The sequence below is a fragment of the Dendrobates tinctorius genome, unplaced genomic scaffold, assembly GCF_039654945.1.
Source record: "Dendrobates tinctorius isolate UK_male_01 unplaced genomic scaffold, ASM3965494v1 ptg000138l, whole genome shotgun sequence".
Lineage (NCBI taxonomy): Eukaryota > Metazoa > Chordata > Amphibia > Anura > Dendrobatidae > Dendrobates > Dendrobates tinctorius.
The window spans coordinates 10,130,738-10,154,430 of record NW_027361806.1 but is presented as its reverse complement, the minus strand read 5'-3'; the positions used below and the strand labels follow the sequence as shown (position 1 = coordinate 10,154,430).

Below are 23,693 nucleotides of genomic sequence, written 5' to 3'. Positions count from 1 at the left end.
TGGAGGAGCAGGAATTCAGACTGGTCTCCAAGGATCCCACAGAGAAATCACCCGCAGGGCAGAAGGGCGTCGGCAGCATTATATCCAGTCCGTAACTCCACTCAGCCAGTCACAATCATCAGCCTCAGGTGTTTGACAATCAGGCTCACTACCTTCTTTTACCAGAAGAGGGAGTTCCTCGGGCCTCAGTAATGAAGGGGAAAATGAACTCACAACAGCGGGGGTAGTTAACAGAGTGTTGCATAAATATTATCAACAGGTTTAACATATTATAAATAAGGGTCCGGCTGCTGAGACCCCAGCATCACAAGAACAGAGGGCTCATATTCTCCTGTGTGACTGGTGCCGTACTGAGCCTGTGCGACCATCACGTCTATGGACGGTGAGCGGAGTGGTCGCACATGATCAGTAAAGTTCCTTCACACAGCAAAGGGACTTCTGGACCGTTGTTCTCGGGATTGTTGAGGGGTCCAGAGGATGCATCCACAGGTGATTATCCTTTTATCTTCTATGCTTTAATTTTCCCTAGGGGATGATTTTCCTTTAGCATAACACTGTGGGTTCTTTTTTTTTATTATTTTTCAGATAATTTTCCAAATAGTTGAAAAATAATGTTTTTAATATCATGCTTCTAATACTGTGATATGAAAATCAAGCTCTTCATGGTCAGCTTATAGGTATTCATTTTATAGGGTGGTGATCAATGAGACAGTCATGGGAAGCTGCATCTACGTAATGACCTCCCCCCGAGGAGCCACAGGAAGGGAGGGTTTTGGCTGGTAGAAAATGCTGCATGCTCCTCAGTGATCCCCCCCCCCCATTGGCTGGGTGAGGAATAGATGACATTTGGTGGCTGGTTTGATGGGGCCTATGTAAGAAATAGGAGGGAGCTCAAAAAGACATTTAAGGCAGCAGGTACAGAAGACAGCGGACAAGAGACCGGTACACACAGCAGAGCAGCACCATCAATATTCATTTCTATAGAGGCAAAAAAAAAATTTTTTTTTCAATTTGTTCCTCATTTACATGATCATCTAAAATTCTAATAAAATTTTTTAAAAAAAAAATTCTAACTTTGTTTACAATTCTTCAAAGTTTCACTTCTGCCTTTTGTGTTGGCGCACACAGAAAAATAAGAGGCGGCTATTCATAATCTGACTATAGTATAACAAAAATAAATACAATTTTCCAACTCTAGTAATAAATAGAATCAGTGCACCTTCTATCTAATAGGCTTAGATCCTAAAAAAACAAAAAGTGAACTAATCTTTGTTAGGTATATTATCACAAGCAGCAGCTGTTTGGGGTTTGTGGTGTTTCGGTGCTGATTTTTCGCACTCTACACATTGCCTGAGTTAAATTATACAACATCTAAAAAATTATTTTTTTTTCTTTAAAAACAAAGGTTTTTTATTTTTTTAAGCAAATGTACAATTGGCTCGAAGATAAATCAGAAATGCAAACTGATATGTATTTTTTTATTGAAAGGATTTTTCTATCTAGATTTAATTGGGTTTTACAGGGTTAGGAAATAATGGCTGTTGTCTTAAAGATACAGCGCTCCTATCTGTCTGTTGCTTGTACTGCAGCTCAACTAAACCTAAGTGAAGGGGGTTGATCACAAAACCTGTGCAAGGATGAGGCCATGTTTTGGGAAGAATGCAGACATTCTTTTCTATGTACAAATCCTTTAACTTAGGCCGAGGTCACACTTGTGAGTGCAATGCGTGAAACTCGCCTCAATACCAGGCACTGCCGCCGGCGGTTCGAACCGTTCAGCTGCATAGAAAAACATGCAGCCACATACTCCGATCACGAGTGCTGGCGGCAGTGCTGGGTATTGAGGTGAGAGACTCGCATTTCTCGCATTGCACTCGCAAGTGTGACCCTGGCCTTAGCAAAATATACATAAAAGGGGTTATCCAGAACTTTAACACTGATGGCCTCTCCTCAGGATAATCAATGTCTGATCTGGTGGGGGTGCGACACATGCCAACGATTAGTTGCGCCCGGTATCGTCGGCAGTTGAAACTGCTCAGTTGAGAAGCTGCACAGCACAGCTCAATCCCTGGAATAGTGGCCACGGCTGGGTACTGAATCTCCATCCCCTATTGATTTGAATAGGGGGCGGATTGCAATACCCGGCCATGGCCACTATACAGTTGACTGAGCTGTGCTGTGAAGCTCCACAACTGAGCAGTTCCAACCGCCTCCGGCACTGGGAACAGCTGATCGGCGGAGATGCAGATGTTGCAATCCCACCAATCGGACATTGATGACCTATCCTAAGGATAGGCCATTAATGTTAACATCCCGGACAACCCCTTTCATGTGGTCCTGAGAGTGATAGGCAACTATGGTTCGAGTACTGCCAAGTGTCTCTTTACTGTCCTCAGCTCAGTAAGTCCATAACATGGAGGACAGACTGGTTGTTGTCTCAGAAGCCTATGGTTGTATCTGTCAATAGGTATCGAAGAGACCCTAAGTACTAACTGAGCCCCCCAATGTGTTGTTGGGCTTTACCTGGTGTCAGAAAGGTCTAGTGTAGGTAAACCCTTCATGCCTTTTTACGTCTCTTGGGCCAGTTTCACACTTTCAACATCCACGGTTTTAGTATGTACAGTGATGCAGGAATCCGCCTTGGGTCTCCTGATCCAAACTCGGCAGCCTTATATATGGCTGACTTTGGGTCAGAAGAACAGTGCAGAGTTCAGATATGGCAGTCAGTACTCGGACTCTAAATGTCGGAAGCGTGGAACTGGCTTTAGGCTGACCTATGATGTCATCCATTGCAACCAGCCTGTCTGAAATGCCTCAGTTCATAGTTAAGTTGGCACTATACTACTAAAAGGAAAAAAGCAGCAGTTTTATCATATAATTTTCTATTTTGCCCACTAATATTCAGATTTTTCCTAAATTAAAATCTAGGTGGAGAATCCCTTTAATTTAAAAAACAACAAAAACCTACATCTGGGATGCAACTTGAAAATGACTGTAATGGCTGCCATAGAACGAAAGAGAGCTGTGTATGTTGTGACGGTGCCTGTTAGCGAGCTAATGTGGTAATTAGGCTGGCACACATTTCAAAGAAATCCATGGTGTGGCTACCTAACCGTGGGCTTGCCAGAGAGAACGAGCCAGAGAAGGACCCGTACATGGATCCACTTTGGGAAGGGCATTCGGCGCTTGCAGAATCTATGCTGAGTCGTGGTCGGTGCAGGCCGGCGGCAGAACAAGAACGTTGAGGCGTAGAGGAGCCGGACTTGTGCTCCATGACTTCATCTGCAAAACAAAAGCCACAAATAATAAGTTTATTAGAGAGGAAAAATAAAATTATTCTATCCATAAAGATGACTTCTAATCTTCTTTCTTCAGGAGTGAACCACTCGCCCGCGTCACGTCTTCCTGTATGCCAGGTGGCGGTGAGCTCCTGATGATTGACAGTCTGGACCATTAGCACGGTAGTGCCGCCAGTCTGAACTGATGCAGTAAGCACAAGCATGGGAACTGAAGCTGGCCGGATCTTACAAGCACACGGTTTTAGCCTGGGAAACCGGCCACCTCTGATAAAAGCAGAGACAATATTTAATAAGTAGTAAATTACATTGTTCTTCCATGCTGGTTTCAATGAGTAGAACGTCATTTTCAGTGCTACCATACATATGATTTATTAATCAACTTTTACCATTTCTTTACGGGAAGGAATAAAAAAAAAAAACAGCAGTTCAGCCATTTTTTTTGCACATTTTAGATTTATTTTTTGTAGCATGATGTGTTACCTTTTATTTTGTGGGTCAGCACCACTATAGCAATAACAAATGTACGGTATATACTTTTGCAGAACAAAAAATAACTACATTTTAGTGTTTCTATACTCTGAGAACCATAACAATTTATTTTTCAATTTGTGTGGTATTGGTACCTTTTGTGGCATTGTCTTTCTTTCGTTGCGTTTACTATGCAGGTTTAATAACATAAGATATAGAAGCCATACCTGTCAGTGTTCTGGCAGTTCGATAGGACAGGAGATAAAAACATTATAACACTATAGTGAAAACGTTCCAGGGTGAACCGAAACGTTGGTGATTCAAGTCTTCTGCTACGATATGTACTTTACTGCCTTGTGCTAAAGTGGTTTTCCCACAAATAAAAGTTCATTTTAATCAATAGATCTTTGAATAATAATTTCCACAATTGGATGTGTTTAAATAAAATGTTCCTGTCCTGAAATAAACTTATAAATATGCCCCTACTGTGTATTGTGTAATGGATGTGTCTGACCGTGCAGAAACATGGTCTGATCCGTGTGATTGATAACCATTATGGTATAGTTAGGGACGCGACAATACCAATTATATGTACTTTATCTTTACATTCTATGATAGAAATCATTTTTAATGGGGAGAATTTTTTGAGCTTTTTTGTTGTCTTTTCTTGAAGCCAACCCAACTATGACTTAACTGTACATTATAGAGATAGAAGATTTGACAACACAGCATTTAATCTTAATTATTCAGAGGTCTATTTTCGGTTGGTCAAGAACCATAGACTTATGAGTCTTAACATTTTGATTCTTGATATTTTTGTATACCTTTTGTGTGCCTCTTATATCATCTTCTACAGCTTATTATCTGCTATCTTTGTTCAATGACCCTGCATCCCTGATTTGCAATCGATGTTTGATAATATGTTGATTGACCATTGTGTTGGACACTTTGGCTTGTTGACTTGTAAGACAGAGAAGGAAAAACTATGCAAAGTGATTATATACTCAAACAATAAGAGTAAGGGGTATGTGATGGTGTGATATGTTATGTAGAGATCATTTTTTGTATATTCCTATTTTTCTATTTCAGTTATTTTCATAGTGTTTTTCTTATTACATTGTAAGTCTACAGCCTCACTGTATCTGTCTCTTGATGACCCCCTGTAGTGCATTAATCCCTAAGGCCCTTTGTTCTCCTCTGGGAGGCCTGGAAACCGCCCCAACTTGTTTTGACTACCCTTGGACAAGGAAGGTGGTGGCTAGAACAGCAGCTGGACAAGTCAGTTCCGGTGTGGACAGGATCGTGTACAGACAGCACTTCAGAGAGAGAAGGACCCATGTTATCCTCTGGTGCTAGAGTTTTGGAATCTCGTTTCCCTGGACATTTTAACCTGTTACTGGACTGCATTCTTATTCTGGACTATCTTATCCTTTGTGTAGTGGACTGAATATGGACCTTTTCGTATTTTTGCCTGAATAAAGGTCTTGGAATTGTTCACTCTTCGCTTGCTCTGTTGATTGTGTGATACCAGAGAAGGACCCCGTGACAACTGGTGGCAGCAGTGGGATCAACAGAGCATAACCCAATGGAGAACCACCCACAGAGTGAGTACAGAAATTGGACTGTATGCAGTTTACAGGAGAGAGCCAGAGACCTGGGCCTGAACTACCAGGGACTGACTAAAGAGGCCTTAATCGATCTACTGGTGGGCGCTAGCCCGGCCACCTCCTCCCAGATGTCTGAAGGACGAGCACTGGAGACAGGGATCCCCTTCCAGAAAAGCCAGTGGTTGGTGTGGTACGAAGAAGAGATGGAGGTTCTGGGCCTCGGCGTCTCTCAGGAGTACAAGGAGGAGGCTGCCCGCCAGGCACAGCGGAGACAGGAAGCAATGGAGCTTGAAAAGGGAGTAACGCAAAGTGGAGTGTAACCCCAACAATCCGGGAGCCTGTACGGATCACCCGGACAGAGTTTAAGCCATTTGATGAGGCTTCTGGAGATGTGGAGGGGTTCTTCAAAGACTTTGAGCAGCAGTGTGCTGTGATGGAGGTGCCCCACTCTAGCTGGATGCATTTGTTAGTGGGGCTCCTGAACAGAAGCATGGCGGAGGCTTACCGAACCATTGATGCATTGCGGAACCGGGATTATAACATTGTAAAGCGGACTATCCTGGATTACCATGCTATCACCCCTGACTCGCATAGGGCCAAGTTCCGAGACCTCCCATGCACCACGGGGGGATCGTTTAGGATGTATGCACATAAGATGTCCGAGGCATGTCTGAGATGGCTGGAAGCAGAAAACGCCTTTACTGTGGAAGATGTTATACAGGCGTTCCTTATAGAACAATTTCTTGCCAAGTGCCCTGCAGAGGTACGGGAATGGGTCCGGGAGCGCACGCCGTGTACCTTGGATAGAGCTGCAGCCCTGGCCGATGAAGCCCTTACTATCCGGGTGCCATGGAGGAGGCTTCTGGACAATGAACCACGGCCTGCTCCCGCACCCCGTCCCCCTCCAATTATATCTGCCCTTCCACCTAGTCGCAAGCCGATGACAATCACGCCTCACAATCCTAGGCCCCAACAGTTTCGACCACGACCTTGGGGTATCACAGAGAGGAGGTGTTATGGGTGTGGGCAACCTGGACATTTGCAGTCTGGCTGTCCCTCCAGGATTCTGAGGGAGCCCCACGCAGCCCCACCTCATCCAGTGCATCTTGTACACTCCACCACACCTGAGGAAGAGCTTCCACCACCCCCAGCAGAGTGGACCACCGACCACGGCACCATAGATACCCCTCCTGGAGTGTACGGACTCTGGCCTCTGTCCTTTAGCTACTCAGAGCAACGGCAACGCCACCTGCAGGATGTCTTTATTGATGGATACAAAGTGTCAGGATTTAGAGACACGGGGGCATTCTTGACTATCGCTGACCCCCGTGTGGTTCGACCCGAGGCAATTTACCAGGGTCCGGGAATTCCCATTGTCCTTGCGGGGGGTGCCTGCAAATATATACACCGTGCTTCTGTGCGTTTGGATTATGGTTGTGGAGAAAAACTGTGTTGGATTGGAGTTATGGGAGGACTTCCTGCAGATATCCTCCTTGGGAACGACATTGGGGAGTTACAGTGCCAATTTGTGGGAGCAGTCACCCGACTACAGGCCCTTCAAGCACTACGTCATCCGGACCCCACCGGGGAGCAACCACCACGAACCGCATCAGAGTCGGTAAGCAATACTTTTGCTGCTACTACATTGGGAGAGTCTTAGGACAGAGAGGAGTTTAGGAGAGAAATAGAGGGTGACACTACCTTAGCAGCCCTTAGGCGAAAGGCACAAACTGGGCACATGGGAGATAATGGGGATGGCTTCACTCGAGAAAACGGACTGTATTATCGTGTAACAAAGGGCAGTGACCAGGGCAACCCTGACGCAACAACCAGGCAACTCATTGTCCCTCAGAAGTACAGGGCACAGCTACTTCAACTGGCCCACGACATCCCCTTGGCTGGGCATCAAGGGAGAAAAAGGACTGAAAAGAGACTCACCCAAAGTTTTTACTGGCCGGGCGTCTCGCAGTCGGTAGCCCATTATTGCCGCACCTGCGATGTGTGCCTGCGAATGCGGCATCCAGGAGCTCGACATAAGGTACCCCTGCAATCCCTGCCCATAATTGAGGAACCATTTCAACGTGTAGCCGTCGACATCATAGGTCCTCTGGCCCACCCCAGCAGATCGGGGAAAAAATATATCCTGACCGTGGTGGATTATGCCACTAGGTATCCTGAAGCTGTGGCCCTGTCCAGTATTACGCAGTAAAGGTAGCCAAGGCCCTTGTTACCACCTTTACCCGGGTAGGGTTTCCTAGTGAAATATTGTTGGATCAAGGCACTCAGTTCATGTCAGATCTGGTCCAGTCCCTATGGCATACCTGTGGTGTTCGAGCCATTCGCACCACCCCATACCACCCGCAGACCAACGGACTATGTGAACGCTTTAATGGAACCCTAAAAAATATGCTGAGGGCTTTTGTTGACATTGAAAAAGACTGGGAAAAGTACCTGCCACATCTCTTCGCCTTTCGGGAGGTTCCTCAAGAGTCCACAGGGTTCTCTCCCTTCGAACTACTGTTTAGCCGGAAGGTCCGTGGGCCTTCCTCTTCTGAAAGAACATTTGGAGGGAGACATCTCAGATACCGGAATGCCCATCGTTCCCTATATTCTAGAGCTCTGAGACCGTCTCGCCCAGCTAGCTACCTTCGCTAAAGAACATCAGCGAATGGCCCAGTCCAGACAAAAAGCCTGGTATGACCGTAATGCCAGGAACCGGGAATTTATGGAAGGACAGCAAGTGCTCATGATTACTGCTTCCCCTGCCAACAAGCTTCAAGCAGTGTGGGAAGGCCCTTATCAGGTTGTCAAGAAAATTAATGACACTATGTTATTGCCCTGGACTCTAGCGGTCGACGACAGAAAACCGTCCATATTAACATGCTGAAAGACTACCACGACCGATCTCTGCCTGTTCTAGCTGTCTGCCACCCCCCTAGTGATACCGCCGACGACGAGTATCTCCCAGATCTCCTCCAGGTTGCCCAAGCAGGAGGATCACTGGAACAAGTGCCCCTAGGCTCCCATTTATCGGATATACAAAAGGACGATATTGTCGCCGTACTAAGGCCGAGGGCTGCTGCTTTCTCCTCAAAGCCGGGGAAGACTACTCTCACCAGCCACCATGTGGAAACCCCCGGACAACGCACCATCCAGCAGGCTGCCTACCGGGTTCCAGAGGCTGTTCAAGGCATGATAAAGAACGAACTGGAGGAGATGAAACAACTGGGAGTTATTCAGCCATCTTACAGTTCTTGGGCCTCTCCTGTCGTCCTGGTCCCCAAGAAGGATGGTACAACACGATTCTGTGTTGATTACAGACGACTAAATGATGCCACCAAGAGTGATGCTTATCCCATGCCCAGGATTCATGATCTATTGGATCGTCTGGCCAGTGCCCAATTTGCGACCACGTTAGACTTGAGCAAGGGGTACTGGCAGATACCCCTAACGGAGGACGCTCGGGAGCGCTCAGCCTTCATTACTCCATTTGGGCTTTATGAGTTCCTGGGAATGCCCTTTGGGATGAAAACTGCCCCTGCTACTTTCCAGAGACTGGTGGATCGACTGTTACAACAATGTCAGGACTTTGCCTGTGCTTACTTAGACGACATCGCCATTTTTAGCACAACCTGGGAGGAACATCTTAAACACTTGGGCATAGTGCTGGACTGTATCCTTACTGCAGGACTGACCATTCGTCCTGATAAGTGCCAAATAGGGATGGCTGAGGTGCAGTACCTTGGGCATAGAGTAGGGGGTGGGACACTGAGGCCTGAGCCTGCCAAGGTGGAAGCCATTAGCAACTGGTGTAGGCCCCAGACTAAAAAGCAGGTACTTGCATTTTTAGGAACTGCGGGTTACTATCGCAAATTTGTTTCTAACGTCAGCACCTTGGCCAAGCCCCTAACCAACCTGACCCGCAAGAACATGCCTAGGAATGTGACGTGGACGACGGCATGCGAGGATGCCTTTTCAGCGTTAAAGACTGCCCTCGTCACTGCTCCTGTCTTGGCTGCCCCCGATTATAAAAGCAGGTTCCTCGTGCAGACAGATGCATCCACCTTTGGGATTGGGGTAGTATTTAGCCAAGTGAACGCCGCCGGAGAAGAACATCCTGTTGCTTTTGCCAGTCGGAAACTACTGGATCGGGAAGTTGCCTATGTCACTATTGAAAAGGAGTGCCTTGCCATCGTATGGGCGCTAAAAAAATTGCAGCCATACTTGTATGGCAGAGACTTTACAAATGTTACAGACCACAACCCCCTCACATGGCTGAATCGCGTATCAGGGGACAATGGAAGATTGCTGCGGTGGAGCTTGTCCTTACAACCCTACAGCTTCTCCATCCAATACAAGCGGGGAAGCCAACACCAGAACGCCGATGGACTGTCTCGACAAGACGAACCATAGGCTCCCCAGGCCGACCTACCCCTGCCACTGTACAAGGAATTATAAATAACTGAGCAATGTTGACTAAAGTGAGCAGGCCTGAGGTCTGTGTAGACCTCATGGCGTGCTCACTTATTATGGGGGGGAGAGGTTGTGATGGTGTGATATGTTATGTGGATATCATTTTTTGTATATTCCTATTTTTCTATTTCAGTTATTTTCATAGTGTTTTTCTTATTACATTGTAAGTCTACAGCCTCACTGTATCTGTCTCTTGATGACCCCCTGTAGTGCATTAATCCCTAAGGCCCTTTGTTCTCCTCTGGGAGGCTGGAAACCGCCCCAACTTGTTTTGACTACCCCTGGACAAGGAAGGGGGTGGGGAGAACAGCAGCTGGACAAGTCAGTTCCGGTGTGGACAGGATCGTGTACAGACAGCACTTCAGAGAGAGAAGGACCCATTTTATCCTCTGGTGCTAGAGAATTTGGAATCTCGTTTCCCTGGACATTTTATCCTGATACTGGACTGCATTCTTATTCTGGACTATCTTATCCTTTGTGTGGTGGACTGAATATGGACCTTTTCGTATTTTTGCCTGAATAAAGGTCTTGGAATTGTTCACTCTTCGCTTGCTCTGTTGATTGTGTGATACCAGAGAAGGACCCTGTGACAGGGTACTTCACACATAGCGAGATCATTAGCGAGATCGCTGAAACGTCACAGGTTTTGTGACGCAACAGCGACCTCGTCAGAGATCTCGCTACGTGTGACACATGGCGGCGACCGGCCCCCGCTGCGATCTCGCTGATCGTGCTAGAATGTCCTAGGCCATTTTTTGATCGTTGGTGTCCCGCTGGCCAGCATGCATCGCTGTGTTTGACACCATAACAACGACGAGCGACCTCGTTGGTGACGCAGAACTCACGCTTATGGAGGTCTGAGTCGTCAGAATAGCTGCTGTGTGACAAGGTCCCAACGAACGCCGAGGTCGTTATACGGATCGCCGTATCGTTGCTGCGTCATTGAGTAGATCTGCCTGTGTGACAGCTTACTAGCGACCATGTAGCGATGTACCAGCGATCCTTACCAGGTCGTATCATTGTCGGGATCGCTGGAGCATCGCTATGTGTAACGGTACCCTTAAACTCATCCCTCCTCCCCCCTGACCTGTGGATAGTAACCTGAAACACAGATGTGGGTATAAAAAAGGATTTCTATCGTTCTGCAAATAGAATCAGAGACTCTTTACAAAACCACAGTCAGGAACACTCTACAGGACAGCAGCCAGGACATCATGGCTCCATCACGATAGACACAGATTTGACATTCTACAGGATGTCAGCTTAGGAGACGATGGCCCGGGCTAGACGAATACAGATCTGCTCCATTGACCATCACTGAAACCATGGATACGTTTGGTGAAGCCAGGATTGGGTCCCACTGGTCACCTGGCTCCATGGAGATGTTCTGAGACGCCAGGCTGTGACCATGCAGTCGCCTGGCCACGTGCCTCAATGAATTCAGCTTCCTAAGCTTGTCGTTACCTCCTCTCTGTGGGTGTTACAGGTGAGAGTAGTCGGCCCTGGAAGCCCTGTGTCATGATCCCAGTGCAGGCTTTGACCTGCACGCCTGGGGTTAATTATTGTGGCTTCTATTTGGTTCAGGGAGAGCTTCTTATAGCCCTGGTAAACTCCAATCCCCGTCAGTTATACTTTTGCCTTTGGCCGAGTGTGGTGACCCCTGTGTGCCTGTTGATTGCTAGCTGCTTCTATGGTTCTGACCCGGTTCTGTCCCCCGTTGTGAGTTTGCCTGTTGATTCTGGACTGTGTTTCTCTGGTTTCTGACTTCTTGGCTACGTCCTGACTATCCGTTCTGTCTAGCCCTTTGGTAATTGTCGTGCTATCTCGTGCTTTGACCCCGGCCTGATCTGGTTTATGTCCCTGTCTATGCCCCTTGGTAACTTTGTCCCATAGTTACCATTCTAGGAGTTTTCCTGCAGCTCCTAGCTCTCTGGAGTTGAGGCCACGCCCCCAGCAGTCACCTGCTTCAGGTCCTGTGGGTCTGAAGCACACATCTTCACCGCTGCTGTCCCGCTCCATTGGTATCTTAGAGCACAGTTTGTCTTACTCAGGACACGCGCACTGGCTTAGTGAGCAAGTGCAGTGCGGTGTTCCTGACACCCTGAAGTCGCAGATGATATAATCCCAGCAAGTCAGCCGGGGTGATACGCTGTAATATTGCACCATCTCGGGTGTTTTGCTGGGACCGTGCTATATCTTATTGCCTGTTTTGTGATTCAATAAAGTATTGCCACACTGTTTTACCCTCACCCCGTGTCTCTACAGAAGGGTTCTCCAGTTCTTTGCTTTTGCAGCTCCTGCTTGGCATTTAGTGCTACAGTTTACTGGTAGACAGCTTGATGAAGTCCTTTTTTGCTCTGTTTTTCCAGTTTAAGATCAATCAGTGTAAACACAAAGGACAAAAACCATACAGTAATTATATTCAATGGTTATTCAAGGCCAATATATACTGCAACACATTACAACCAAGACACGTACCGTCAATGCTCTTAAAGTCCAGCAGATAGCTGCGATTATCCACTTGGTAGAGCTGGAGACTCATCTTCACGTAATTACCTGTTACCGGATTCTTCCGTCGTACTCTGAGATGATAGGGGTTTACCACCTGGGGAGAGACATATTGTAAGGACAGGCTTCTGATGTCACACATGGCTTTGAACATAAGGATGAGTGACCTCATGGAGATCAACATCCAACACTGCGGAGACACCATCACATGTTTCTCAACGCAGTGATCTAGAGCAATGCCCCCATCCCTTATGGGAAATATGCAAAAGCATGTAAATCAACAGCCGCGGAGACACCATCACATGTTTCTCAACGCAAGCAATGACTAGCCAGGTCTTTCCCCGGGAAGGAACAACCACGGGAAGGGCAGTCTCCAATGAAGGAAACCACCTATGCCAAAACATGGTATCCATCCACAGACAGCTGTTTCGGGGTATTGCCCCTCATCAGTGTGGAGTAGGAAACTGGCTAGTAGGAGCAATGCCTAGTGAAAGGCTATGAACATAAGGATGAGTGACCTCATGGAGATCAACATCCAACACTGCGGAGACACCATCACATGTTTCTCAACGCAGTGATCTAGAGCAATGCCCCCATCCCTTATGGGAAATATGCAAAAGCATGTAAATCAACAGCCGCGGAGACACCATCACATGTTTCTCAACGCAAGCAATGACTAGCCAGGTCTTTCCCCGGGAAGGAACAACCACGGGAAGGGCAGTCTCCAATGAAGGAAACCACCTATGCCAAAACATGGTATCCATCCACAGACAGCTGTTTCGGGGTATTGCCCCTCATCAGTGTGGAGTAGGAAACTGGCTAGTAGGAGCAATGCCTAGTGAAAGGCTATGAACATAAGGATGAGTGACCTCATGGAGATCAACATCCAACACTGCGGAGACACCATCACATGTTTCTCAACGCAGTGATCTAGAGCAATGCCCCCATCCCTTATGGGAAATATGCAAAAGCATGTAAATCAACAGCCGCGGAGACACCATCACATGTTTCTCAACGCAAGCAATGACTAGCCAGGTCTTTCCCCGGGAAGGAACAACCACGGGAAGGGCAGTCTCCAATGAAGGAAACCACCTATGCCAAAACATGGTATCCATCCACAGACAGCTGTTTCGGGGTATTGCCCCTCATCAGTGTGGAGTAGGAAACTGGCTAGTAGGAGCAATGCCTAGTGAAAGGCTATGAACATAAGGATGAGTGACCTCATGGAGATCAACATCCAACACTGCGGAGACACCATCACATGTTTCTCAACGCAGTGATCTAGAGCAATGCCCCCATCCCTTATGGGAAATATGCAAAAGCATGTAAATCAACAGCCGCGGAGACACCATCACATGTTTCTCAACGCAAGCAATGACTAGCCAGGTCTTTCCCCGGGAAGGAACAACCACGGGAAGGGCAGTCTCCAATGAAGGAAACCACCTATGCCAAAACATGGTATCCATCCACAGACAGCTGTTTCGGGGTATTGCCCCTCATCAGTGTGGAGTAGGAAACAGCTGTCTGTGGATGGATACCATGTTTTGGCATAGGTGGTTTCCTTCATTGGAGACTGCCCTTCCCGTGGTTGTTCCTTCCCGGGGAAAGACCTGGCTAGTCATTGCTTGCGTTGAGAAACATGTGATGGTGTCTCCGCGGCTGTTGATTTACATGCTTTTGCATATTTCCCATAAGGGATGGGGGCATTGCTCTAGATCACTGCGTTGAGAAACATGTGATGGTGTCTCCGCAGTGTTGGATGTTGATCTCCATGAGGTCACTCATCCTTATGTTCATAGCCTTTCACTAGGCATTGCTCCTACTAGCCAGTTTCCTACTCCACACTGATGAGGGGCAATACCCCGAAACAGCTGTCTGTGGATGGATACCATGTTTTGGCATAGGTGGTTTCCTTCATTGGAGACTGCCCTTCCCGTGGTTGTTCCTTCCCGGGGAAAGACCTGGCTAGTCATTGCTTGCGTTGAGAAACATGTGATGGTGTCTCCGCGGCTGTTGATTTACATGCTTTTGCATATTTCCCATAAGGGATGGGGGCATTGCTCTAGATCACTGCGTTGAGAAACATGTGATGGTGTCTCCGCAGTGTTGGATGTTGATCTCCATGAGGTCACTCATCCTTATGTTCATAGCCTTTCACTAGGCATTGCTCCTACTAGCCAGTTTCCTACTCCACACTGATGAGGGGCAATACCCCGAAACAGCTGTCTGTGGATGGATACCATGTTTTGGCATAGGTGGTTTCCTTCATTGGAGACTGCCCTTCCCGTGGTTGTTCCTTCCCGGGGAAAGACCTGGCTAGTCATTGCTTGCGTTGAGAAACATGTGATGGTGTCTCCGCGGCTGTTGATTTACATGCTTTTGCATATTTCCCATAAGGGATGGGGGCATTGCTCTAGATCACTGCGTTGAGAAACATGTGATGGTGTCTCCGCAGTGTTGGATGTTGATCTCCATGAGGTCACTCATCCTTATGTTCATAGCCTTTCACTAGGCATTGCTCCTACTAGCCAGTTTCCTACTCCACACTGATGAGGGGCAATACCCCGAAACAGCTGTCTGTGGATGGATACCATGTTTTGGCATAGGTGGTTTCCTTCATTGGAGACTGCCCTTCCCGTGGTTGTTCCTTCCCGGGGAAAGACCTGGCTAGTCATTGCTTGCGTTGAGAAACATGTGATGGTGTCTCCGCGGCTGTTGATTTACATGCTTTTGCATATTTCCCATAAGGGATGGGGGCATTGCTCTAGATCACTGCGTTGAGAAACATGTGATGGTGTCTCCGCAGTGTTGGATGTTGATCTCCATGAGGTCACTCATCCTTATGTTCATAGCCTTTCACTAGGCATTGCTCCTACTAGCCAGTTTCCTACTCCACACTGATGAGGGGCAATACCCCGAAACAGCTGTCTGTGGATGGATACCATGTTTTGGCATAGGTGGTTTCCTTCATTGGAGACTGCCCTTCCCGTGGTTGTTCCTTCCCGGGGAAAGACCTGGCTAGTCATTGCTTGCGTTGAGAAACATGTGATGGTGTCTCCGCGGCTGTTGATTTACATGCTTTTGCATATTTCCCATAAGGGATGGGGGCATTGCTCTAGATCACTGCGTTGAGAAACATGTGATGGTGTCTCCGCAGTGTTGGATGTTGATCTCCATGAGGTCACTCATCCTTATGTTCATAGCCTTTCACTAGGCATTGCTCCTACTAGCCAGTTTCCTACTCCACACTGATGAGGGGCAATACCCCGAAACAGCTGTCTGTGGATGGATACCATGTTTTGGCATAGGTGGTTTCCTTCATTGGAGACTGCCCTTCCCGTGGTTGTTCCTTCCCGGGGAAAGACCTGGCTAGTCATTGCTTGCGTTGAGAAACATGTGATGGTGTCTCCGCGGCTGTTGATTTACATGCTTTTGCATATTTCCCATAAGGGATGGGGGCATTGCTCTAGATCACTGCGTTGAGAAACATGTGATGGTGTCTCCGCAGTGTTGGATGTTGATCTCCATGAGGTCACTCATCCTTATGTTCATAGCCTTTCACTAGGCATTGCTCCTACTAGCCAGTTTCCTACTCCACACTGATGAGGGGCAATACCCCGAAACAGCTGTCTGTGGATGGATACCATGTTTTGGCATAGGTGGTTTCCTTCATTGGAGACTGCCCTTCCCGTGGTTGTTCCTTCCCGGGGAAAGACCTGGCTAGTCATTGCTTGCGTTGAGAAACATGTGATGGTGTCTCCGCGGCTGTTGATTTACATGCTTTTGCATATTTCCCATAAGGGATGGGGGCATTGCTCTAGATCACTGCGTTGAGAAACATGTGATGGTGTCTCCGCAGTGTTGGATGTTGATCTCCATGAGGTCACTCATCCTTATGTTCATAGCCTTTCACTAGGCATTGCTCCTACCAGCCAGTTTCCTACTCCACACTGATGAGGGGCAATACCCCGAAACAGCTGTCTGTGGATGGATACCATGTTTTGGCATAGGTGGTTTCCTTCATTGGAGACTGCCCTTCCCGTGGTTGTTCCTTCCCGGGGAAAGACCTGGCTAGTCATTGCTTGCGTTGAGAAACATGTGATGGTGTCTCCGCGGCTGTTGATTTACATGCTTTTGCATATTTCCCATAAGGGATGGGGGCATTGCTCTAGATCACTGCGTTGAGAAACATGTGATGGTGTCTCCGCAGTGTTGGATGTTGATCTCCATGAGGTCACTCATCCTTATGTTCATAGCCTTTCACTAGGCATTGCTCCTACTAGCCAGTTTCCTACTCCACACTGATGAGGGGCAATACCCCGAAACAGCTGTCTGTGGATGGATACCATGTTTTGGCATAGGTGGTTTCCTTCATTGGAGACTGCCCTTCCCGTGGTTGTTCCTTCCCGGGGAAAGACCTGGCTAGTCATTGCTTGCGTTGAGAAACATGTGATGGTGTCTCCGCGGCTGTTGATTTACATGCTTTTGCATATTTCCCATAAGGGATGGGGGCATTGCTCTAGATCACTGCGTTGAGAAACATGTGATGGTGTCTCCGCAGTGTTGGATGTTGATCTCCATGAGGTCACTCATCCTTATGTTCATAGCCTTTCACTAGGCATTGCTCCTACTAGCCAGTTTCCTACTCCACACTGATGAGGGGCAATACCCCGAAACAGCTGTCTGTGGATGGATACCATGTTTTGGCATAGGTGGTTTCCTTCATTGGAGACTGCCCTTCCCGTGGTTGTTCCTTCCCGGGGAAAGACCTGGCTAGTCATTGCTTGCGTTGAGAAACATGTGATGGTGTCTCCGCGGCTGTTGATTTACATGCTTTTGCATATTTCCCATAAGGGATGGGGGCATTGCTCTAGATCACTGCGTTGAGAAACATGTGATGGTGTCTCCGCAGTGTTGGATGTTGATCTCCATGAGGTCACTCATCCTTATGTTCATAGCCTTTCACTAGGCATTGCTCCTACTAGCCAGTTTCCTACTCCACACTGATGAGGGGCAATACCCCGAAACAGCTGTCTGTGGATGGATACCATGTTTTGGCATAGGTGGTTTCCTTCATTGGAGACTGCCCTTCCCGTGGTTGTTCCTTCCCGGGGAAAGACCTGGCTAGTCATTGCTTGCGTTGAGAAACATGTGATGGTGTCTCCGCGGCTGTTGATTTACATGCTTTTGCATATTTCCCATAAGGGATGGGGGCATTGCTCTAGATCACTGCGTTGAGAAACATGTGATGGTGTCTCCGCAGTGTTGGATGTTGATCTCCATGAGGTCACTCATCCTTATGTTCATAGCCTTTCACTAGGCATTGCTCCTACTAGCCAGTTTCCTACTCCACACTGATGAGGGGCAATACCCCGAAACAGCTGTCTGTGGATGGATACCATGTTTTGGCATAGGTGGTTTCCTTCATTGGAGACTGCCCTTCCCGTGGTTGTTCCTTCCCGGGGAAAGACCTGGCTAGTCATTGCTTGCGTTGAGAAACATGTGATGGTGTCTCCGCGGCTGTTGATTTACATGCTTTTGCATATTTCCCATAAGGGATGGGGGCATTGCTCTAGATCACTGCGTTGAGAAACATGTGATGGTGTCTCCGCAGTGTTGGATGTTGATCTCCATGAGGTCACTCATCCTTATGTTCATAGCCTTTCACTAGGCATTGCTCCTACTAGCCAGTTTCCTACTCCACACTGATGAGGGGCAATACCCCGAAACAGCTGTCTGTGGATGGATACCATGTTTTGGCATAGGTGGTTTCCTTCATTGGAGACTGCCCTTCCCGTGGTTGTTCCTTCCCGGGGAAAGACCTGGCTAGTCATTGCTTGCGTTGAGAAACATGTGATGGTGTCTCCGCGGCTGTTGATTTACATGCTTTTGCATATTTCCCATAAGGGATGGGGGCATTGCTCTAGATCACTGCGTTGAGAAACATGTGATGGTGTCTCCGCAGTGTTGGATGTTGATCTCCATGAGGTCACTCATCCTTATGTTCATAGCCTTTCACTAGGCATTGCTCCTACTAGCCAGTTTCCTACTCCACACTGATGAGGGGCAATACCCCGAAACAGCTGTCTGTGGATGGATACCATGTTTTGGCATAGGTGGTTTCCTTCATTGGAGACTGCCCTTCCCGTGGTTGTTCCTTCCCGGGGAAAGACCTGGCTAGTCATTGCTTGCGTTGAGAAACATGTGATGGTGTCTCCGCGGCTGTTGATTTACATGCTTTTGCATATTTCCCATAAGGGATGGGGGCATTGCTCTAGATCACTGCGTTGAGAAACATGTGATGGTGTCTCCGCAGTGTTGGATGTTGATCTCCATGAGGTCACTCATCCTTATGTTCATAGCCTTTCACTAGGCATTGCTCCTACTAGCCAGTTTCCTACTCCACACTGATGAGGGGCAATACCCCGAAACAGCTGTCTGTGGATGGATACCATGTTTTGGCATAGGTGGTTTCCTTCATTGGAGACTGCCCTTCCCGTGGTTGTTCCTTCCCGGGGAAAGACCTGGCTAGTCATTGCTTGCGTTGAGAAACATGTGATGGTGTCTCCGCGGCTGTTGATTTACATGCTTTTGCATATTTCCCATAAGGGATGGGGGCATTGCTCTAGATCACTGCGTTGAGAAACATGTGATGGTGTCTCCGCAGTGTTGGATGTTGATCTCCATGAGGTCACTCATCCTTATGTTCATAGCCTTTCACTAGGCATTGCTCCTACTAGCCAGTTTCCTACTCCACACTGATGAGGGGCAATACCCCGAAACAGCTGTCTGTGGATGGATACCATGTTTTGGCATAGGTGGTTTCCTTCATTGGAGACTGCCCTTCCCGTGGTTGTTCCTTCCCGGGGAAAGACCTGGCTAGTCATTGCTTGCGTTGAGAAACATGTGATGGTGTCTCCGCGGCTGTTGATTTACATGCTTTTGCATATTTCCCATAAGGGATGGGGGCATTGCTCTAGATCACTGCGTTGAGAAACATGTGATGGTGTCTCCGCAGTGTTGGATGTTGATCTCCATGAGGTCACTCATCCTTATGTTCATAGCCTTTCACTAGGCATTGCTCCTACTAGCCAGTTTCCTACTCCACACTGATGAGGGGCAATACCCCGAAACAGCTGTCTGTGGATGGATACCATGTTTTGGCATAGGTGGTTTCCTTCATTGGAGACTGCCCTTCCCGTGGTTGTTCCTTCCCGGGGAAAGACCTGGCTAGTCATTGCTTGCGTTGAGAAACATGTGATGGTGTCTCCGCGGCTGTTGATTTACACACATGGCTTTGAAGCTCATATTCTGATATCTCGAGTGGAAGAGCTGAGAGCTGCGTGCAAACAGCGAGGTGGATAGGGGTCTTATGACAATTGGATTCAAGAAAAGAGGAAAAAGTCGAGTAGAAGCTGGAACACGATGTATGGTAGATGCACTATATGTAGGTGGAACAGGCTGCAACTTTTCAAGGAAACTTCATTTTTATGTAAATTTGTGTGCATGTATGTTTATGTGATCGTAACATGAGATTCTTACAGGAAACAAAATCTAGAAGAATGGTCCAGTAACCATGAAAGCTGTCAGATGTCCAGACTTGAATCCACGGTGCATTAGGGCAGGCATTAAATTCATTTTTATTTAGTATGACGGAGGAGCCTGTATTAAGAACGAAAACCCCTTGTCCACTATGTGTGTCGAGGGGGGTAGGGTCTAACAATCTCACTGAACACATTTCATGCTCAGAGTTGCTGTTGTCGCCCGCCCAGCCAAATTTACACAAGGAAATGCTACAAAAACACGGATCAGCTCCACTTGATATTCTCACCTTCCATTCAAAATCCAGCTGCTTCATGGCTCTGTACACCTCGGCCATAATATCATGAGGTTTGCTTTGACTGCGGATCCCCAGGTGCCATTTGGCTTTCTTTACTGCTGAGGGCTTAGGTTTGGTGGTGTTCAGGGCATCCAGCGGATTCCTGGCTTTAGGGCTGTCGGCAATTAATGGTGGCATTCGTTCTGGGTGAGGTTTGACTCCCGGAGGGATGTGCATTTCGTCCATAAATGATCCAGTGGGAGGACTGGAGGCGAGGTAGAATTCACTGGCCTGGTTCATGATCCTGCGGTTGTCTATGATAAGATGGTAAGCCACCGAGAGCTGATCTTGTGGGTCTCCACTGTACAGGCTGTTCATGAACTCCGACTCTGTGCACTCAAATTTTTCACAAACTTCTTTCACGGCTTCATCATCAATCACGTTGGCATCGTAGGATGGGTCTTCCGGGAACAGGTAACTGGGTAGATCATGCTTAAACCACTCATGCTCTCTGGGGAACAAACAAAACATGGTCAACTAAATGCAATGAACAACTAAAATCCAGTGGATCTACCCAAAAGGGGTCTTGACATATCATAGTCAACTAAATGCAATGAACTACTAAAATCCAGAGGATCCACCCAAGAGGGGTCTTGACATATCATAGTCTGATATCAGAAGGTTTCAATAACTTGCACCTCCTGTAGGACAGTCAAACAATTAAAATTTTCTCACTATTGGAAACCAAGAAATCTACTCAAACAACCCAACCACCTATAGAATAACATTCACCAACTGGTATAACTTAAGCATTATGTACTGGTCTAATGTAAAACCAGTTAGGTAAGGATGAAAGACAATCTCACACAATGTTTTGCTTATGGTTTGGCACCTTTGCCTGCTGGACCAAAACATCTTGCCTATTGGGTTGACTTCCCTTTGAAACATTTCTTTCTTGGTCAATGGCTGGCGCTATAGACCGTGTCTAGAGTATACACGGCTGCTGGAGGTGGGCGTAATGGGACTATGGGGTTTCGTTTTGACTGCAGCTGCTCTACTGGGTTTCAACAATGGAATGGCATCATCCATCCTATTGAGAGAAGTCATTAACTCAGACGTTTGACAGGTCAACAGTGTTCTTCGAAAGGAACTTAATTGAATTTCTGAACTTCTCTCTGTAATCCATCACACAATCACACATTCATGTAAACTAAACAACATAAAGGCACGAGGACATGATGGAGAAAAGGAAAAGAAAAACAACCTGTCTTTAGAAAAGCGGCAGCTTAAAATCCCTTCTTGGGGGGGCCCCCGTGAAGGTCACTGAAATGCGTGCATGGCAGCAAAGAAAACCCCCTAGACGTGTTTCTGGCATTTCATTCAGGATGTGGGAGATTACCCCAAATCCTTTCTTCCACGCTATAATACATTTTGCTATGGTTACAATGAACTTGTCATAACACAACTTAGCATTAAGCACCGCCACATCTATCAGTCAAAAGAGTAGCTGCAGCCGCTGGGGACTCAGGGTCGGGTACGGGTCACGCAGACTGGCGTTAACTATTAGCTTTGAAGCATCATTCACTTTCTGGAGCTGGTGATGGTTTTTCTTTAAGTGAAATGTTAAATCTGTGAACATTCTTATCGTATTAGACCCACATGGCACCCTGCTCCAACACTTCTGTGGAACTGTAAATCCCAGCAGGTCCACCTAATCATTTTATTAATTAGTTTAATTATTTTAGTGCAGTTCTTTACACTCTTTTTACAGATGTGACTTATGTACTCCGATGGGTACAACCTGAGCAATGTAATTCCTCAGTTTTGTCAGGTGGTGGCGATACATTGCACAGATTCCAATTCTGGACAATCGCTACAAAGATCCTGACTTATTAGGCTGGTTTCACACTTGCGTTTTTTTGCGCTCTGTTTTAGCGGAAAAAAAACATGCGTTTTTTCCCCTATACTTTAACATGGGTGCGCATGCGGTTTTTTTTAAAAAAATGCACCAAAACCCGCAAAAAAATGCACACAAACGCATGATGCTTTTTTTCATGCGTTTGTGTTCGCAAAAAACGCGCAGCAAGAAAACGCAAGTGTGAAAGTAGCCTTAGTTGTGTTTTTTTAGTCTATTTTCCTTTTTGTTGTGTTGCTGTTTTTCGTTATTTGTTGCTACTTTTTGAGCCAATTTCTTAAAAATAGTCCGATAAATTTTGTGCAAATTTAAAGATGTTCTTTTTTTTTTTTTTGTCTTCAATAGTGATGATAAGATGTTATCAGAGCATTTCAGGTGCTAACCGAGAATCTTCAGTGGGCTCGAATAATATGTACGAGTCCTCGTGCCTGCATGTCTTGCGGCTGTTTGTTAGGCGATAATCCCTGCATGTGTTGCGGCTGTCGAACAGCCTAAAGACATGCCGCCGCAGGGACTCAAACATATTCTTTGAGCACGCCGAAGACACTCAGTTAGCACAGCAGCATGCTCAGATAACGTCTTATCCCAGCACGTTCGCTTATCACTAGTCTTTAACCTTTCCAGCGTCTTTTTAGAGCATAAAAGTCACAGAATCCTTTAAAATATAATAAAGTAAAATTAGACTGATTTTGTTCTTAACTAGCGGACTGGAGTACAACGGCGCAAATATTTTGCAATATTTTGCAAACTTGAAAGAATTAAGCTAAAACCTCTGGAAAAAGAAACCAAGAGCCCACGTTGTTTAGGAAAAAAAAAATAATAAAATACCAGACGAAACCAAGTAAAATTAACTTAAATAAGGTGCACATTAAAAAATGAATAAAACACAAACATAAAAAGTAACTACCAGAACAAGTGTTACTCCAGAACAAAAGGCTAAAAGACAAGGATGAATCCCTATTGTCTTTCTGTGTCTTTCTGCGGGAATCCTCACTAATCATTAGACCCGGATTCATCATTGTCTTTTTTCTGAACTAAAAGTTTTATTAGTGACTTATTACTTATTTATTTCCTTTTTTTTATTCGGTGATGGGGGGGCAGATTTTGGTAGCTCAGATGTTTTAGCCTAACTCATCATTTGTAACTTTTCTAACTGCTGTAATATTTTTGTGCTACTGTATTATGTACTCCATTACCAAAATGGATTCTAAAATCTGTCTAATTTTATTGTTGCACAATTGAAGATTATTTTTTTTTTAAAGATTGGGTGAATTTTAGCTCTAAAAATTTACACAAAAAAATAAGTAAATGAATATCACTAGACAAAAGAGAAAATGCCACTTAAAAAATGCAAATGATGAATTGGCCCCTAAATGTTTTGTTTCCCTACAGCGCCACCACAGGATAAATTAAGCATTACAATAAATTATATGTGCAATGGAGAACAGGACAGGACTGGTCCTCTAGAGTGAGAGACTCTCTGTGTAACTGCTCTCCACTCTGGTCAAGAGGTTAGGATGAAGAACAGGGGTCCCAAAAGGGTATATGAAAATAGGTTTTGTAACCTGGACAGTCCTGTAATAGCGGCTTTGCAATCTTGTAAG

At 46.5% G+C, this 23,693-nt stretch overlaps 1 protein-coding gene across 3 annotated transcripts in view; it reads right to left on the bottom strand.

Annotated features, from left to right (window-relative positions):
* Window positions 1-699: 699 nt before the first annotated feature.
* The window catches only part of PRKAA2 (protein kinase AMP-activated catalytic subunit alpha 2), a 50,127-nt gene continuing 27,133 nt past the window's right edge, over window positions 700-23,693 (bottom strand). For all 3 annotated transcript variants that reach the window (XM_073544552.1, XM_073544551.1, XM_073544553.1), the window contains exons 7-9: window positions 20,187-20,685; window positions 12,326-12,452; window positions 700-3,282 (exon numbers count right to left, since the gene is read on the bottom strand). In XM_073544552.1, the coding sequence (XP_073400653.1) occupies window positions 3,047-3,282; window positions 12,326-12,452; window positions 20,187-20,685 (862 nt within the window). In that variant the 3' untranslated portion in view covers window positions 700-3,046. The remainder of the gene's footprint in view (window positions 3,283-12,325; window positions 12,453-20,186; window positions 20,686-23,693) is intronic.